The sequence below is a fragment of the Xenopus tropicalis genome, chromosome 6, assembly GCF_000004195.4.
Source record: "Xenopus tropicalis strain Nigerian chromosome 6, UCB_Xtro_10.0, whole genome shotgun sequence".
NCBI lineage: Eukaryota > Metazoa > Chordata > Amphibia > Anura > Pipidae > Xenopus > Xenopus tropicalis.
In genome coordinates, this window is record NC_030682.2 from 78,978,581 (window position 1) to 78,999,579 (window position 20,999).

General features: G+C 37.8%; 1 protein-coding gene across 1 annotated transcript in view; it reads left to right on the forward strand.

The window, feature by feature from the left end:
- The window catches only part of fbxl7 (F-box and leucine-rich repeat protein 7), a 137,272-nt gene that overhangs the window by 39,642 nt on the left and 76,631 nt on the right, over nt 1-20,999 (forward strand). Inside the window, exon 2 of the mRNA XM_002933123.5 lies at nt 11,453-11,542. Coding sequence (XP_002933169.1) covers nt 11,453-11,542 — 90 coding nt within the window. The remainder of the gene's footprint in view (nt 1-11,452; nt 11,543-20,999) is intronic.

A 20,999-nucleotide genomic window follows, 5' to 3' on the forward strand; every position in this document is an offset into this window, starting at 1 on the left:
TGCCCTGTTTAGCTCAAGACCTTGAGCTAAACAGGGTTTTCATGATTAAAGCAATAGGCAAAAATTATGTTCAGCAGAAGCCCTGAGCTCATGTTGAAAATCAGGTATAGTGCCCCTTTTATAATTAGTTATTCATCACAAATATGTGTGTCTACTTCTTCAATCCAAGAAAATGCAGATTTATTGGTTGTTCTCAAAATATGGATTATACCCCTTAAACAACTGAATTGAATTGTCTCTGCAGATGTATTTTTGTTGCCATGAGCTTTTATTTCAAGGTTATTTATTTGATTTAATGTTTATAGTCCTGTGTACTGTAATAATACAGTTCATTACGTTAGATAGGTAAATTGGTGTGGCAGCTTGTTAGAATACAGCCCAGTTGTGTGTGTAGAAGCTACACTCTAAGGAATCACTGGAAGCACTACTCCACAGTACCTGGTTGGACACGCATTTAATTCAAGTAATTCCAGGGCTCCCTTGTATCCACATGGCCTGTTATTTGCACTTTGCTTATGTAACCCTATTTTGGCTACTGTTATACTTTTAACACGCAATCACCTGCGTGTGGCGCTACAGGAGCCCTGAGCCCCCACTTATTATGGGGGACAGGTATGATATAAATGAATGGCGTGCCTCCACCCAGGGTAGGTATAGGTAGAACTATATTTCTCCTCCCTGGGAAATCTCAATGGGGTCCTCCTTGAACCTGGACTCCCTGCAACTCCCGGTACCTTGCCCCTCCCTTGGGGTAGCTGCTTACCAGGCAGTTGAGGATCCTCAATATACAAACAGCCAAGACACCTGTTATGATGATGAACCAGATGAACTTGCTTTATTGATTGATGCAGGCAAAACTTTCAGAGGATGTCACACAGACGGCTCAAGTCACACTTTCTCTCTTTGGGCTACTCCCGGTCCTCCAGCCAGATGATTCCATCTAGGAACTCAGCCCGGTTCACGCGTAGGGCCCCTTCACTGGGAACACTCCCAGGTGCTGACTTGGCTCCTCTTACTAAACACTACAGGTTCTGAACTCCATGAATGCTGGGGGGTCTTAACCCCTCTCTCTCCTATTGAGGCTATCTCTGCCCGTTCTCTCTAGCCTGCCTGTCACTCCTAGAGTGACCTATTACAGTACCCCCTGTACTGAATACTAGTCTGTTGTACGCCTCCATACAGAAGCAGTCCCAGGACTAAGACCTTCACAAAATGGGTGTCATCCTGCCACCTAGTAGTTGCTGCTGAACAACAGGGAAACTCCCCTTTCACACATAAACAGCTAGGGCTACCTTTAGGAGTCCATAACCCAAAAGGCCACCCTCTGGTGCATGTCAAAAGCGGAACCCAAACTAAAGGGGCCCAAATCTTTGGGATCCCTACACAATCTCTCAAACTTCATCAGAGCAAGCTAAAACACCAAGCTCGCCTCCATGTGTACTCTTCACAACGTGCAGGTTGTAAAGAGTACATTTACGCATGTACTATTTGTTAATAGTTTTTAAGGGTACACAAAATACTACTAGATTTTTGCTTTGCATTAGTATTTTTAAATAAGCCATCCTGCCTTTCTTGCATTGTAAGATTTCTGCATATGCTGATTGTCAAGCATCCTTGAGCTCCCACGGATACCTGCAGGTATCCGTGGGAGCTCAAGGATACCTGCCAAGAACATTTCAAACCTATTCTGGAGACTGTGGAAAAACTTGGTCATCATTGCTCAAGGGAGACATGCTTACGATGATTTTTTGACCCAACAATGGAGCCCACATCAAGTGGTCCTCAGATCCACTAGTTGTTCTGTTAGTAATTGTCCATTCACAGTAAATGAAAGCCTCCTGAATATAATTTACCACATCTTACATGGGGTATATTTATCATGCTGTGTAAAAAGTGGAGCGAAGAATTACCGGTGATGTTGCCCAGTGCAACCAATCAGCAATTAGATTTAAACAGTTAAAAAAACAAAGAAAAGCATCTGATTGGCTGCTATGACATCACTGGTAATGTTTTACTCCACTTTTTACACAGCATGATAAATATATCCCATAATAGACTTACTCTGGAAAGACTATAGAAAACATCAAGTAACTGACAAAAACCAAATGGCAACACCCAGTATGGACTATACTATGATGCCCATAGGCTAAATATGGGCCATACATAGACTGACATACAGCTAATGTGAGACTAAATGGATTCACTGCTGGTGTAAAAAATGAACCTCCCAACTACCTCTTGCTGTTCCCAATGAATTCCTGGCATACTTAGTGCAGATGGGAGTGCTGTTTTTACCCTAAAATGCTTAGGATATAAAAGTATTTACTTCTGTGAGGGGTTCTTCATACATTTGTGTTTGGGATCAGTTAGCTTAAAGGGGTAGTTCACCTTTAAATTAACTTTTAATATGATGTAGACTTTAATATTCTGAGACAATTTGCAATTGGTCCTCTTATTTTTAATGGTTTTTCAGTTATTAAGCTTTGTGTTCAGCAGCTCTCCGTTTGGTAGTTTACCAGCTATCTGGTTGCTAGGGTCTTATTTACCCTAGCAACCAGCTAGTGGCTTAAACAAGTGATGGGAGTATGAATAGTTAAGGGGCCCTGCATGGAAAAATAAGTACCGTATATACTCGTGTTTAGAACGATCCGAATATAAGTCGAGGTACCTAATTTTACCTAAGAAAACTGGAAAAACTTATTGACTCGAGTATAAGCCTAGGGTAGGAAATGCAGCAGCTACTGCTAAGTTTTAATAATCAAAATAAATACCAATAAAATTACATTAATTGAGGCATCAGTGGGGTATATGTTTTTCAATATTTATTTCAAAGAAAAACAGTAAACTAGCTCTGTAAGCGGAGAAGAGGGTCAACAAAAACAATATGAGTACTACCCCATGCTCATTGCACATTGGCAAACTGGCAGAAGACCCAGTCCCAGAGGGGTGTAAGGGGAAATAAGTATTGCTAGTGGGAGCCTAGGCCAGGGCACTGGAGGGTCTGGTTGCAGGTGGCCTAATTTGCACACAAAGGAGAGAGGGTGCTAGTCTAGAGGGACCCATGGCACCCGACTCGAGTATAAGCCGAGGGTGACTTTTTTCAGCACATTTTGGGTGCTGAAAAACTAGGCTTATACTCGAGTATATACAGTAATAGAAATTACAATAATAATAAAATTGTAGCCTTGCAGAACAATACTTTTTGGCTGCCGTGGTCAGTGACCTCATCTTGAAAGCTGGAAAGAGGCAGAAGAGAAAGGCAAATTATTCAAGAACTATAAAACAATTAATTAAGAAGATCAATTGCAAAGTTGCTAGGAATAGGCCATTCTATAACATACTAAAAGTTAACTTAAAAGTTACAATTCATCTGTTAGGGTAAGGTGATAGGGATATTATAGATGTCAGGTCAGGCAAAAAACTATTTAATTTCAGCTACTGGGTCAGCCTTTAGAACTGTATAGCACCTGCGTTTAGCACCTGGGTATAGCACCTGTTTAGTACCTGCATATTGCACCTGGGTATAGCACCTGTTTAGTACCTGCATATTGCACCTGGGTATAGCACCTGCATTGTACCTGCGTATTGCACCTGCATATAACACCTGTGGGAGTGGGATGAAATCTGCAGCAAAAGTTCAGAGTTGGTTCTCAGGTAAAGGTTACAGCCTGCAGATTCTCATTTTCAGTCTTCATTTCTGCACTGCCCTTAGTTTGTAATATCTCCTGATGCCTGTCTGCATCTGTGCCTTGATTGGTCAATTTTGCTGTCTGTTAAGAAAGCAGTGCTCTGATTGGAGAATCCACAAGAAGAAATATCCAATCAGAGCACAGCAGAATCGGCTTGCAGGAACAGATTTCCAGGACAGTGCAGAAACGGAGTGAGGGGTTTTTTTTTGTTTGTTTCTTTTAAAGTGCCAAGCAGGTTTGGGGAGGCTTAGCCTCCCTTAGCCTTATTGAAAATCCACCTATGATGATGCCCTTCCAAAGCAGAAAACAACTCAAGTTTGGATGAACCCAACACACTGTAATGCTATTCATCCCACTTAAATGCATAGTAACCTATGAGTAATATCCAATGAGATAGTCCTTATTGCCTAATTCCCGCAATGAACTGTTTTCTTCTTTAACGCTTTGAACTTGTTAAAAAAATCAATTAAGAATAAATAAATAAAAAGCCATGGTTGCTAGATCCTCATGAAATAAGTATGGATTTTTCCTTGGTATTTCTAAATACTGTTATGAAAAAAGTTTCAATAAATTAGCTGCTGTGAACCATGTATTAAGAGCATATTACAACAACTGTTTTTTGAATGCCGTGCTAATGGGCATTGAAGCTGCATTAAACATATACAGCTCCTTACTGGGGTATTTATTCAGAACATAGCTTGTTTGGTTGATATTGATGAAAAAGAAATAAAAAAGGCAAAAAAAAAATACTTAGGTATTAACTTTAGTCGTACTTAAATACTCACATAATGGAATGGTATGATTTGTGCTAGACAGCTATTCCAGTGATGACCTGTGTTTTCAATTATCCATCTGATTCCTAATTCATAGTCTTTGTGCCATGCAGTGCAATATGATCATCCATCTGCACATATGCTTGTCGTTTGGAGTGAACTCTGGGCCAAATCTGATCTGCATACTGAGATATATTATTCGCTGTAGTCACATGACATAGTTTTGTGTTGCTCAAAAAAATGTCAGATAGTGTTGCCAGATTTTGGTTTTAGGGTGGGAGAGGTCAGTACTTTTTACCTCAAGTTCAATTTCTAGTTTGCTTTATATATACCTATAATAATGTTTAAGCAAAGCATAAAAGGAAGTTATCTATTATAACATTCTATATTTAATTCCTACTCACTTACCTGATACCCTGGGCTGGTGCTCCCCTTAGCAGAAAACTGCACCAACCTGGGGTATACTGTATGTGAAAGAACTGGCTTTTTCAGTCTACTATGTGTTGGCCCTCAGGATTTTAAAAGTAGAAAAAGCAAAGGAGAGGATCGCTCCATGGTACTCACTCGCATGTACAGGCACATTGACCTCTTGCTCTGTATGTCTCTCTCAGTGTCTTTGTGAAACTGACCAGCCAGGGTTTTTAAGGGCTACTGATAAGATGCCCAATGTGTAGCATTTCACTCAGGGTAAGATACTGAGTGAGAATTATAGGATGAGCACCACACGGCCTTCTACTTCTACCTGCATTTTCAGGTATTTTAAGATTGCAATTTTATATAGATAATCAACTGTTGAGAGTGGGAATAATAATATAACTCATTACTCAAATCTCATAATAGAGGTATTCACAAAATACCACATCCCACCCCTGTGCTGCCAAAGCGACAGCTTGCCTTGGTAAGGAGCACAGAGATGGCAGCTATTACTGCCACTTCTGTCTGCTCATAAAAGCCTAACAACATGTATATTTGTAGGCACAGCCAATGTTCGCTTCAAACTTTTCGGAAAGTAGTACTTGAGTGCAGTGTGCAACAATTTGAGATTTATATTGAGATCCCAAAAAATGTTGAAGCCCAGAATTTCATGAATCTTTTTTATATAAACTAAAATAGGCTCAACTTAAACACTGACTTACTATTCAAGCAAAAAGCCCCATCCTTAATACATCTCCAATTATATTCAATTATCTCCATTATATTGCACCACACAATTGTATAAATTGATGAGAAAATGTAACATCTCCACATTACCAAAATTTACAAAAAAATGGGAAGGAGAACTACATACTACCTTTACAGAGGAACTATGGGATACCGAGTTTTACTTAACTCACACTTTAACAATAGCATGTAAAGCACAAGAAACTAATTATGAAATAATTGTGAGGTGGTATCAATGTCCAACAATCTTACATAAAATATATAAAGAGGCCCTGGATAAGTGTTGGAGATGTGGGAAGGAGAAAGGTGATGTGCTGCATATCTGATGATCTTGCATTAAAATAATTCCTTTCTGGACCCAAATCTTTAACGTGATTGGGACCCTTTCTGGAATAGAATTGAAGCTTGACCCCTCAGTTGCTCTCTTATCTATGGTTTAGGCTCAGTTCACAAATATAAGAAATCCTTAATAGGTTTTTGTTTAGGAGCTGCAAGAACAGTAATCCCAAGGCATTGGAAATCCACAACAACTCCCAGTGCAGTGGAATGAGAAACAGAAATGGGTCACATTATGCGAATGGAAGAGCTTATTTTAGCATTACATGTTAAATGGGAGGCCTTTGTCAAAACCTGGGCAGCCTGGGTAGTATTTCTGGAATATGACCAATCTAAAGCACTGTAACCAGACTAGGAACTCAATGTATACTGACTTTTTTTTCCCCCTGAATGTATATAACAGAAGAAAAGGGGCCAGCCGAGTGAGTGTTGTTTTCTTTTGTCTTTTTTTTTTCTATATAAACGTGTTGTTTAATTTTTCTCAGATTTTTGAATATCCTTTATATATATTATAACTCATATCTATAGCCATAGAGACCTGACTATACGTTTGCTTTCATATGCTCATTAATAGAATATTTTTGTTTCGATAGCATTATAGCGTAGCATTATAGCTTATTACACATGTTACATCAGGTCCCAGTATTACTCTTTAAATGTAAAAAAAAAAAAAAAAAAAATGAACAGGGTGTCTAATCCCTCTATCATTGTTGCCCCCTCTAGTTAAAAAGCTGACCACCTGCAACACTATCCATATGAACTGTTTGCTGTTATGGGAGTGATATTTTCAACATTTTTAATAGTCTGTTTATGTTCACCTATTCGAACCCTGGTCTTTTAGTTACCTAAATAAGCTTTGCCACATGGCCGTTTCAGCATTTAACTTACACCTGATGTGTAACCAGAGGTAAAATCTTTCAGTTCTATACAAAATCCCTATGAAGTATCTGAACCAAATTATAGTTTGTTTTTCTGGTGATTAGGACTGGATTTGTGTCTTTTATGCAGTTTTAATAAATGAATTACCACCCACATCTGCTATGGGTTACTAGATCATCTACAGATTTGTACCAGTTATTACATTACTCCACTAGGGTCTTTGGCCACTCACCCACCTGTGGCATCATCTGGCTTATGAGATCACACTAACTGGCACTTTCCCAAACTCACTCATAGCATAGAGTAACCTAGACACACTAAAAAGTATAGGGCTGCTGACACCATGAGGGATGACCAAACCTGGCAAGTCAGTAATCTACAGTGGACAAGTTTCCTAAGGGAAAGGCACATGAGCCACACTACCCCATTTTTGAGTAATAACTCTGGTATGGTGTGAACAATTACAAGACTAGCCTATGGAGGAGTATTTGTGGGTGTTTAGTGGCCCACATACAAGCTTAAAATCCTGTGGGTGACATGTGGCATTGTCTTAAACCTCTGTGCTTCTATATACTCATGATGTATTTGGTTCTTTCTTTATAGGCTAAATGTTTGTGGGTTTTATTTGTTTAGTGACTGCAAGTATCCTGCAATGTGTACCAGTCCCATATTGGATAACAACTATCAGAATTCTTTAACATATAATTACGGGGTTAAAGCATGCTGAAATTTTTAGCCTCAAAACATCTGGGGAACTAAAGAAGCATGGACTTACATGGTTGATTTGGCAGTAGTATAAATAAAATGAATTCAGGTTGGGTTATTACTTGAAGTCTGCATAATCTAGCAGCCAAACATGGAGGAGGAAATAGTTTGATGAGTGGAATAAATGTCAGTGTATAAATTATTTTTTAAAAAGTAATAGCTGGTAACCCTAACACCAGTGCCACTGTATTAGAGCAAAAAACAAACCCAAAGTGCCTTGTAAAGACGAGTTATCAGAAGTTTAAAATTCTGCATGATAAATGTTTTGGACCCAGTAGCAACACTGGCTCATTTTTCTGTCTGGTAAAAAAACTACAGGTTACCAAAATTTTAGTATCATTTTGCAAGGAGTATGCTAAAAACATGTCAATGTATGTAAACCGTTTGGTCATCTTGCTCTGTGTAACACAGCAGCTGCATTTTTAATATGTAATGGTTAATGAAACAATGTTATACACAAATAAATAATGTTGATTGGCAATGACTATTTACCCAAGTTTAAATTAATTTGAGGGTAAGCAAAATTAGGCACTTTTAGATTCTTGTTATTCTTTTGGAAATAAGACCTTTTTGTTATGAAAGGGTCTTTAAAACACTTGCTAAGATTGTTTATACAAGATACTGATCAAACTGCTCTTTATGCAGTATCAACTCTGCAATTTTCCAATTAAAGAGAGCCAAAAGACCCTGTATTATCCCAGTACAGGTATAGGACCCATTATCCAGAATGCTCGGGACCAAGGGTTTCCGGATAAGGGGTCTTTCTGTAATTTGGATCTCCATACCTTAAAGGGGAAGGAAAGGCTAAGTCACTTGGGGGTGCTAAAATGTTAAGCACCCCCAAGTGACTTGAATCGCTTACCTTGTACCCCGGGCTGGTGCCCCTGTTAGGAGAAAACCGCACCAGCCCGGGACACTTGGGGCGATTCGCTTCCTCCTTCCGCCTTCCGTTCCCCTAGACTCCGAGTCCGGCGCATGCGCAGTAGAGTGAAAAAGCCGACTGTTAAAGTTCGGCTTTTCACTCTACTGCGCATGCGCGTGCAGCGAGAGAGGAAGGAGGAAGTGCTGCAGCTACCCCGGGCTGGTGCTGTTTTCTCCATACAGGGGCACCAGCCCGGGGTAGAAGGTAAGCGATCTAAGTCACTTGGGGGTGCCTAACATTTTGGCACCCCCAAGTGACTTAGCCTTTCCTTCTTCTTTAAGTCTACTAAAAAATCAATAAAACATTAATTAAACCCAATAGGATTGTTTTGCCTTCAATAAGGATTAATTATATCTTACTTGGGATCAAGTACAAGGTCCTGTTTTATTACTACAGAGAAAAAGGAAAGCAGTTTTCAAATTCTAAATTATTTTATTAAAATGGAGTTTATGGGAGATGGGCTTTCCGTAATTCGGAGCTTTCTGGATAACAGGTTTCCGGATAAGGGATCCCATACCTGTACAGGTATGGGATCCCTTATCCAGAAACCCGTTATCCAGAAAGCTCCGAATTACGGAAAGCCCATCTCCCATAGACTCCATTATAAGCAAATAATTAGAATTTTTAAAAACAAAATTTCTTCAATGAAAATGCACTTATACCATCATTAGTGGGGGTGGAAGGGGCTTACCTCAAACCTGCTTCAACATAAATAATTTTATTGATAATGCTTTGGTTTACTATAACCTTTTTAAGCCACATAACAAGCTGCCATGAAACTTGGGATCAGGAATTGAATATAATATAACCTGGAAACATAAAATCTGCTGCTAGCTTGCTGCTACTTCAGTGTCACCTGCACAATCAATGACACATCAAGGCCACATCTACAGCACATACGTTGTTAAAGCAGTAGTTAATGTCATTAGAATTTCAAATCAGCATGCTTGGTCACCTACTATGTGAACAAAAAGAGAAGGGAAATATAACTCAAAACATATTGCTGAAAGGAATATACCCCCACATGAAACATTTTTTGCATTTCTTCAGATTGTACTGTGTGGCAGTACAAGATGCTGGCAGTGTCTATAATGTAAGCTGAAAGCAGTTAAAGAATATAGTGTTGAAAAGGTCTCATTGCTGCAATGGGAAGCTTAAAAAGTGTGCCCTCAGAGTCCAACAACCTTGGTATAATGTTTCAAAGTACTTTCACTCAAGTTTTCTCAATTAAAATACTTTATGTCTCTCAGTTGAAAGCCTTTGTATTATAATGTTTGTGAAAGCCCATGGATTCATCTTTTGGGGACTGGAACCAAACAGAAGCAAAAAAAACCCTCAGGGACTCAAGTACTGGAGAAGTATGATAAGTCAGGGATGAGACAAAAATAAAAAGTGGCCGGTTTACAGGTTGCTAACTGAGCATTATTTTATCTAGAACATCTGGATGGAACAGATATTAGTATTTTAGATATTATTCTAGCAATGGAAGCTGATAGTAGTTAGAGAAGGGTTTAACTGGTAGGTTAGTACGTTTTTTATATACTCCTAGGAACGGTTTAGGCTCCATGAAAGGTTTTTCCCTTGGTTGTCTATACAATTGAATCTAGATAATGTAATATTTTGGTAGGCCAAACACCTCTTCCTATTCTCTACTTAACTGCACAACTTCATAGTGTGCAGCTTCAAGTAATGTCCATTTTAAACCTGAATTCAAATTAAAGTTCATGAAGGAAATTTAAAGAATAATGGCCAAAACAGGAGTCATGGTTAAATGACAATCCAGTATGAAAAAAGATGGAGGTGAAGGGGAATAATAATAATAATAATAAATTATATGTATATGATGTAAATTGTATTTATACAATATGTGGTGTCAAGAACAGGTAGCCAGCCTAAAATCCTATAATTTAACACAACATATAGATGAGAAAACCATTTACTGGTGTAAAAGAGTATATCAACAATACATTAACAGCAGTGCAATACATGCCATAAGTTTAATATAGAAAGCATTTGAAAATTGCATCTTTGATTTATTTAAATGTTTAGATTGACAGCCATTGAAAGACCACATCCTTAAATTGTGGATGGGGTTTTATTACTGTAGGTTCCGAAAAAAAGATAGTTGAAACCCTTTAAATCTAGATGTGTAGGGTTTTAGCTAAAGTAGGTAACATTTTTTTTAAATTTCCCATTATAGCGTTTTTTCTCCTTTTTCATGCAGTTTTACTGCAGTCCTTGAGAACTGCATCTCATTTTGCACTGTACTGTGCAGTTTCATCACACAAGTTTTTATGGTGGCTCAGCTCTAGAAGTGAATGTGAATTGTAAAATCATTTTTTTAGAAATTCTGCAGTACATTATTGACCTGGCTCTATAAAGCCAATGGACATCAGAGAGGAAGTTTAGACCCTAAAGTTTAGTACTTACCTTTGCTTTACATTCATGCAAAAATGAGAACCCCTTTCTGCTTTAGCTCCTTGTCACATCTAGTGTACTTACTTTGTTTGCCTTAGGTTTTGTATATAGCCTCCAGCAGGACATCCATATAGTCAAAAGCACAGAAGGCAAAAAAGACCCCCCAAAACATCAAATTTTACTGTCTGTCTATTTGTGTTGCATTGGAAAATGTGCTGGCCAGGTTACAAAGGCATAGAACCTTGGTGAAAAGACCATGAATTCAACCTCATCTTTGTTTAATAAAATACTTCTGTAAATAAAATAAATGTACAGATTTAGAATCATCACATCTCTGAGGTGTCTTAAGTTCTTTAGTTACGCCTGGCCTTTGAGAGGCCACTCTGATCCCATTGGTTAGAATAATGTATACCCTTAGGAAATGCCTGTTTAAATGTAACTTTGCTGTATAGTAATGATTATATATTGAAGAATGATTTCATGCAGTTTATTTATGTTTTTTGTTTCAGGCAAAGGCAGCTCAAGCATCTCATCCGACGTGAGTTCAAGTACAGATCACACGCCTACTAAAGCCCTGAAAAATGTGGCTACCAGTGAAGGTACACATCTGCTCCTCATAATTATATGTTCTTGCCAGCCCCAGGAGTTGCGCCTTGCTGTCTGCTTTAGCAAAGTAATGATATTGCTTACATGCAAAGCAATGTCTAAAGCATTTTGTGGAAATCATTTTTATTAAGTTTGTATAATATGTGACTTTTTATGGCTAGCTGACGTGTACTAATTGATTTGTTTTGTATTTGTCTAACACCCTGTCCAGTATATATCATTCTGGAATCTGAAAAATGATTTGATGTTCTGCTTATAGGGAAAATGTTATGGTATACAATGCATAAGTGTTTTATTTAGCATCTTGTGGTTAATAACTAACCAAATAACAGCTGTACAAGCAACAGGGTACATAGGTCTAATTAGGTCTATTAGGTCTATTAGCAGCTGGGAGTGCAGCTACATAGTGCATCTACAAAGAGATGAATTATACATAGTCAGGGGGAATCTGTCCCGTTTCATTTCAAAATTTGAATATCTTGCAAAAGATTTGCGAAAAATTCACAAAACGGCAAAAAAGTGCGTAATCTGAACCACAAATCCATGCCTGGCCCATCACTAGTTATAAATTAATGGGTCTCAGTTGCAATTGTATAAGAGGAGTATAAGGGACAAAACTGGTCTGTTAAGTGATTACAATCTTGGAAACATTACAATAAAAAGTGATATATATATATATATATATATATATATATATAGTCTTGAGGTCAGTCCCTCTTTAAGTATTAAAGGGGTATTTGTGTCAAGATTTAACTAGTATTGAATTGTTATAACTTAGCATTCTGTTCTTAATAATGAAAAGATAAAGCTTTTACATTTGCTTTAGTTGTGTAAGCACTCTTACCATACTTACAGAGGGCAATGGTATTATAATTATTGATTTATATTCAGAACAAGGTCTCTTTTTATCACTAGTGTAAATATAAGGGAGTAATCACAAGTGACACAAAATAAAAGGAACGAGGAGGGCCCTGCCACAGCCTAACAGTCTATAAACACAATTTTCCTATACTTAATCAAAGTATTTTAAATATAGAGCATAGAATTTCAAATAAAATCTTAAATATACTCCAGAGGACTTTGTTGATAATCAGAAAAGCAAACATGCTTTTTTGATTACATTTTGCACGGCTGCAGAATGGGTTAATAATTTCTCTTATGGAGTGCTTATGAAGTTATGCAGTCCCTCAAAGTTTAAATACTCCTCATTACTGGTTGCTGTAAGAGAAAATGAATGGTTACATGTGTGTATTCTCTGTGGGCATTAGAAATCTCAGGCTAGAATACTTGATGGATCAAGTTCATGAAAGTCTAATTTTATTCAGGTTTCTGCTCTTAAAACACAATATTCTCTCAAATTTTCCAACAAAACTGTGATTAGTGCAGGGAAATACTTATGTGGCACCGTATATATCTGCACAGGATATGAGAAAATCTAGAAAGTTGTTCCTGCTACTGAGAGTTTCATTATAGCCCCATTTGGCTAACTATGCAGCCCAGATGCACTAACAACACCCAGTGGGTTGCTAGATCATGCCCACCTCTAGAGGGGAATTTTAACACAGGAGGATTGTTGCCAGCAGAATAAATAATGCCAGATCAAAAAGGCTAAAATTGCAAGTTAGTTAGTCATACCTTTAGGCTAATGCCACACGGGTGTATTCTCGGCAAGCCGGAAAATGCTTGGCGAGAATACGCCCCGCTACTGTCAATTTGGCCTACCTTGTGCCTGCACCCAAATGAATGGAATACGCTCGGGTGCAGGCACATGTAGCCAATTTCCTTTTTTTTTAAAGGTTGTTTTTTATTGGTTTTTATAACAATAAAATAGAGTAGAAGGAAAAAGGAGAGAAAGGGAAAGTAAGAGAGGGATTGGAGAGTAAACAGTTATTGTACTGTTGTGGCTGGTGAATCTATCTAAGGAGACCAAATATATTCAAATTTTGCCGGACAGCCTCTGGCGAGGTAGGTAAGTTTGTACAGTTCCAATTGCAAATTGACCAGGTTAATCCATTTGCGGAGAGATGGAGGTATCGGGCCCATCCAGTGTAGAGCGATGGTTTTTTTAGCATAAAAAAATAGCAGTCTCATTAGTAGTTTTGTATTCCTTCTGGGTACCAGTGTGTGTAGGGTGCCCAGTATGCAGGTGGCCGGGTTGAGTACTTGTGGTAGTTCCAGTTCTGTTCCCATGAATTCTGTGACCTTGCTCCAGAATTTTTGTGTTTCAGGGCAGTCCCATATTAGGTGCATGAAGTTGGCCATGTGGGCTTTGCATCTTGGACAGTTAGAGGAGTCAGTTTTCCCTATATTGTGTAGTTTTTGTGGGGTAAGGTAGGTTTGATGGATAATTTTAAATTGTATAAGTCTGTCTCTTGTGTTTATCAGGGGCTGGTATAGTTTGTCTATGATTTCTTCCCAATCATCGGGGTTCAATTGTATCCCTGAAGTCTCCCACTTAAGCTTTACATGTAGCCAATATCTGGCGAAAATATGAAGTCTCATGTTTTTTGGTGGATATCGGCTACATGTGCCTGCACCCAAGCGTATTCCATTTATTCGGGTGCAGGCACAACGTAGGCCGAAATGATGGCTTATTCTTGGCAAGCATTTTTCAGCTTGCCGAGAATACTCCCGTGTGGCATTAGACTTATAGAAACTAAGTAATAAAAGTGAAATAAAAATAACTAGTTGACAATTGATAGGTTTTAAAAATTTTGCATTGTTACAAAGTTATGGTTAATTATTGAAGCAACCTCCCATCCCCCACCCCCCCAGAATCTGTGGCTCCCTGGTCTGCATCAGTGATGCAGAAATGTGTAAGTGACAGAGCAGAGTGAAAGCTGATTTGCTGTGGGATGTCATGAGGCTACGGCCCTCAACAGCAAACATGTGTAAAGGGAAAGTAAAGGAATGGAGCTGTGCTGGGCTGGGTGCTGATAAAGCTGTATTGGTACAAATAACAGTAAAGCAGCTTATTCTTATACCTTTTAATGGATTTTAGCCCTGCCAGTCCATGTATTCTTAAAGGAAAAGTAATACTAAAATATTTTAAGTAAAAAATCTATTCTACCCTGCTCCAATAATTGCCCTATCCTTCCCAGCGTTCATTATTCTGAATGCTTTATTAGAAAATACCTTGTAAAACGTTGCATCCGGTCATTTCAAATACGGCGATCCAGAAGATGCAGAATCCACTAGTTGCTCTTGCACTATAACATACAATTAGGGTTGCTACCTGGCAGGTATTTAACCAGCCTAGCTGATAAATTACCAGTTAGGGCTGTTACTGATATTACAAACTTACCAGCAATGTACTTGCTGGTAAATATGTTTTGCTTTATAAATCCCTCCTTTCTCTGACCCTATCTGCTGCTGATCACCCCTTATACCTATAGGCCTGCCTCTGATCTGCCTATTTCCCTGCTCAGCCTGCTCATTTTCTGTCCCTGACCACTTTTTTCCCCCAGATCACCATTTCTCATGCCAATACCCATCAATGTGACTGTATTTAACCTTCTACAGGTGACTTACATATTCTATTTAAAAATGATGGAAACTCTAATTATATTTACCTGCAGCATTATTCTGCTAACTAAAAAATATACCACCTTTTGTGCTCCAAGGGGCCCTGAAAGATGCTGTGCATCTTAGTGGTTGGCTGGGCTCTAGTCCAGCACTAAAGCAATACCAATGTATTCCTATGGGCATTAAAGAGGCTACAGGTTCAGTTTAACCAGTTTTTATATGCATACATTTGAACTCTGACCCTGCTTCCCAATCTAAATTTCACCTATTGAGATCATGTACTTTCATTTTTTCCATTCTTTCTGTTACTGTTAACTGAAAAATGCTCTTTCAAGAACAGCTAACCCCAGAGCCACACTGCAAATCATCAGCCTGTGAATCCAGGCCAGAAACTAGCTTTCTTTAAGGCGTAGAGAATGTTTTTAGGAATCAGTTCCCATCTTCCTACATTTTCAAAGAATAGAGGTGCAATTTTAAGACTGGATGTCTCCTCTTTTTAAAGCAAAGGCCCTTGGAATTTCAGAATAGAAAAAAAATGGATCTGGTCCAGATGTAAATTCATTGGCTGATTCATGTGGCTTTCAGCCAGGCTCAGTTTAAAACAATTCAAGAATGTTATTTATTTAATTTTTTTCTTCTCCACTATCCCCTTCTCCCTCCCCTGTTAGTGCTACGCTGGCATAGATTTAGATGAAATCATTTAAAGTGACCTGCTAGATGCCTTTCCTAACAAACAAAAACAACAGCACATTTCTAGCTGCATTGTTATCTACTTTAGATACCTTTTACAGTTGGGATAACTGTGATATGAGCAAACAATAAAAGTGATTGCTACTATGGAGTTACCTGTACATAAAGAGTTACCAGCAAATGACAGCAATATATATGCAATGCAATTTTGCTGTTTGGTTTACAGGGCCAACATTTTCCATAGCGCTTAACAGACATACATAATTTCTCATAAGTTTCTGCCAAAGTGAAGCTTGCAATTTTAAGGTGTCTATCACATTTACACAAACCAAGTGCAGTTGTATCAGGAGCCAGTTAAAGGAGAATTTAACCCTAAAAATTAATATGGCTAGAAATGACACATTTTGTATACTGTACTTGTTGCACCAGCCTAAAGGTTTATTATTTCTACAGTAGTAATGAGTTGTCATATGAAATCCCCATCTTGGAGTTTGTTAGAAGTGTCAGTGATCCTGCACATGCTCAGTGTGCTCTGGGCAGCTGTTAAGAAGCTAAGCTTAGGATTTGTTGCAAATTATCAAACAGAAAATGAAGTTTGCCAGAAGTTAATGCTTAAAAACGTAAAAACTGTATCACGGCCAGGCCCCCTTTAAAGCGATGGCAACTGTCCCCCCTGTGCCCCCCTGAAGGCGGCCCTGCCTAAATGCCTGTAGTTGCCTTGGACTGGCACAGATTCTAAAAAATATAATGTATAACATTTTTGCCCTACCTAATTTTTATGGTATACTTTTTTATTTTTTAAGTTACACTGTTTATGTAGCAAATAATTCACTCTACCATTTAAAATTCTATTCTTTTTTTTTATTGTATTTTTTTAGTTGTAATATTGGTTGTTTAGGCTTTCTGAGCTTTCAGAAAGAGCCAGCACTACACATTAGAACTGCTTTCAGGTAACCTATTGTAATAAGCGATACAATACTCGAATACATTGCAAATTACAATACTATAAGTTTGTGCCTAACATTTTGGCAGCCCCCCAGTAATTGTACCTTTCCTTCTCTTTTAAGTGTTGAGAAAGCCTTGTGCTTTAAAAGTTATTTGTTGTTTGTAAATGCAATTGCTATTGGAAGTTGCATTGGCTGAACTCCTGGTTGTTTCTTTATAACAATGTTGTAAAAGCCAGCCTTTTACAGCAAGACAGGTCTGTAAATCTGTTTCAAGTGCCAGAGCCACCAGGGCAAATAATAGAAAAGGACAGACTAACACTACTTTAAATAGCAGTTACAGTATATGTATGTATAACTTTTTTTATAAAGTGCTACAAGCATACGCAGCGCTGTACAATCTTACAATATACAAAATTACACACAGAGAGGACAGGTGTTATTATAAATACAGTAAATAAGGATAAATATACAGATATTATGTGGTATGAGACACAGTAGGAAGGAGGCCCCTGTCCCGTAGAGCTTACAATCTAAGTGGAATTAGTACACTAAACTAAGTGCCACTTAAACAATTTGAAAAGTTTAGCAGTAAATATGAAGATTACTTTCTTTGTTATTCCTTAGATAGTCAGAGATATGAATCTTAAAAAGTGTGAGGCCTTCCAAGCATCTAGGTTACAAACCACAGGCACAATTATTTAACAGTTATTATTTAATTCATTTTACCTGAAATAGGTATAGGAATAGATACAGTTCCCTATATGTTTTAAACATGAGGATTGCAAGAGTCTGCAATGACCAGCCAAGTGAACTGTTTATCGCAGATTTCCCTCTAACCTGAGTGCTCAAATTGGTGGACTCCTGTTCTACATTCACACAAGTTAATCATCTACCCTTCTGGCTCAGGCCGCCTCAGGCAAATAAGATACCTCACACAGAGTCTGGAACTGAGTGAACAAGCACTATAAATCTTAAAACCCCTGGTTTGTCCCTTATTTAAAGCAGCTACAATCTCACGTCAAGGGGGTCATATTTAGTACTTGGCTGTATTCTGCCAAAATTTAAAGGAAAGGGTGTCCATTTGAAGGTATTTATAGGAGCAGACATTGAATATGACCCAATATCCACTGGAAAACCAACATGCACTGCTTTATTTTGCCTCTGTGCACTATTCCCAGTTATTTACACAGCATAGCTTTAAGATTACTGTATGACGTGACCTGTCAGCATGACTGACCTACAATTTTATTGCATTCATGTGGCTAATGAATGAATCATTCTTTGGCGGTCATAAAACACAAAGATGGGCCCATTTTTCTTCTACAGTTTAGAAACAGACCCTCACATTTCTCCATGATATTTAATTTCTTAGCTTTTATTAATAGAGGTTGTAGCAAGAAAATATCAAGACAAAATCATAATTATTAATAAAAAAAACAATTACTGAAAAAAGGCATTTGCTTCTTTGTAGAGTAAAACAATATTCTAACACAAACCATTACGAAAGATAAAGGGAATGTTGGAAAGCAAAGGCACCCAGAGACTCTACAGTAACATACCACAGGAAGCAATTTCTCATAAAGCCAGGAATCTTAACTGAACAAAATCAGTATGGATATATATCCATATACAGGGCAGCATTTAAATACTTAAGTATTAGCCTGGATCTAGTCTGGGAAAGATGGTTATTATACCTGTATGTAAAAAAGCGCAAATTGAAGCTTCTATTCATGCATCTAATTAGGGTTCCTTGTGCTAAATGTCATTTACACAAAGGCTGTGGCTAAACACAAGTTCCAATAGAATTGAATGATGGTCCATCACTGGCAAACCGCAGTGCAATCCTATTCAAATAAAACTGTGCCCCTAATCAAGACCCCAAATTAAAGGACATGTCAACCCCAAAAATATTTTTTTGCCTAGTAAAAGAAAACATTATTCTAAGAAACTGCAATATACATTAATTACAAATTTGTAATGGTTTTTTAGTTATTTTTATGTACGTACGTACATAGATACATAATATCTTTTATATAGAATCATTATGCGATGGATAGTAGTCGCACTTACAGTCTAAGGTCCCAACCAGGTTTGGACTAAGTTTCAAAATAGGCCGTGACGTTTCAAGTACACAGAGGCCCAAATAGGCCCAATATATAGTGACTGTCTATGCCCCTTGAGCATTTGCCAGAATCTATAAACTGCCAGTATGAACCAGGTCCCAACCATGCACACAAATTATGGTCACTTTAATTATAATTATTAACTTGCCATATCATTTTAGAATGTGGGAGGAAATCCACTCAAACACTGGAAATTTATTTCTGATAGTGCTGTGGTCAGAATTGATCCAAGATCTAAGCACTGCAAGGTGAGTTAGCTAAACTCGGTGCAACTATACTGCATCAAGAAGCATAACTGAGCAACCATTAAATCTGAAGGGAATTTGTAGTTATGGCCTAATGATTCATCTGACAGGTACACTTGTGATTGTTAAAAGTAGTCATAACCTTAATCAGTTTGATTTCTATCAATCCATACAATGCAATAAATATATGTTGTTTGTAACATATTAACTGTATAAGAGTATAAAGGCAAGTACCATTATGCACCAACTGAGACTGAGTTTACTAAAAATGGGTTAGGGTTTGATAGCAGATTAGCAAAAAAGCCCAAGATATATATATATATATTTTTTTTTTTTTAAATTTTGGGAAGTATGGGCTCATCTTTAGGAAAACACATGCCATATGGCTGCCTGTTTGATCTATATAATCTCCCTATGTGTTCTATAGTTTAATCAGCTATACAGCATCCATTGGAACTAATTGCTAATCAGCTATGATTAAAAGTGTAGCATGTGGCTTTCATATGTCACTGTTATTAAACTGATGTTATGCCAAGCATAGTAACGGTAAACACTCAGGCAAACTTTATGCCCTGGTCACAAAACTGTGCTCACAGGCTAACTATAGCTTGTATTTCATAAAGCCCACCTGAATTCATCCTCTTATGCAAACTGGATTGGGTATAATATCCTTTTCTAGAAGAAAAGCACTGAGAAGTATGCCTCTGTGTCTGTTTTTTCTGCATTTTTGTCAGTACTGTAGAAAATATTTTATTTATTGGCATCTGTCTTTTTATAGCATGACTTTGGGAGGAAATGAATTGTCCCATGCACCATTTTTTGCAATAGACAAAGGAAGGCTATTCATATTGGTTCCTGTAATGTAGAAGGCTTTAGTTTGTTGTTCCTGTGTGCAGGTGTGACATTTTTGTATGATAGCATTAGGAAACATTTAGCCATCCAAGGCATTAAGAATATGATGTCAAACACTTCATTATTAGTAACCACTTATAAATATGTTTTACAGATGCTGCTGCTGCATCTATGAGTACAGCATCCAAAAATCTGAATATTTTTATATGGATTTGGTCGTTATGATGTCTTGCACTGACAAAGTCCATTATTGAATGTAATCACAAATTTCTCTTCTTGTTTTCATGCTTCATTGAGGGGAAAACAGTGTCCAGAATTTTGAAATGGAAGATTTTATTAAATGATTGTCTCAGCAGGAATTGTTCTGGGAAAGTGGATCTGAATATCTAAAGCCAAATAACATAAATAATGATTCAGAAATGAAGAAAGAATGGAATAATATTTTTACTGTGAGTAAAGCAGATTCTGAATATGAGTCTTTAAAAGAATCCCAGCTAAAAAGTAGAAATCTTCTTCAGGAAAAGCTTGCCTTGCTATAATAGCTTTGAATGGTAGGCCTTTTGCATGTAACAATGCAATTTTGTAACATATCTTGGGATGTGTATCATCCATTTGATTTTTTTTCTGATTTTCATTTTAGCTAGTCCAAGCCCTTTTATTTTTTAGTAATAAAGAACTAGTTATTCCCAACTCAGTTTTGATTGGGTACAATTACAGGCGTAAGTCTCCTAGAGAGTTCCTAAATACAGCAGTGCCATTCCTATCGCTTTCTATTTAAAGGGGACATATTGTGTGAAAATCATTATTGTGCCAATTAATTGGTTCTCATCTAAACATAGAAGGAATGTTCTTTAAAAAGTAGTGTTTTGGTCTGATTTATTGAAAATATCTCCAAAAACCCCACTAGTCCCGCCCATATGTTCCACTTCCTGCTGCCTCCTTACCATTGCTGTGCAGGGGGCAGCAGCACTCAGCCCACTGCACTGTAGGATAGCTAGGCTGACCTGATAGGGAACTGAATCCTGTCTTTGTGTGACTCTAGCGCTGTGATAGGTTATCCCCCTCCTG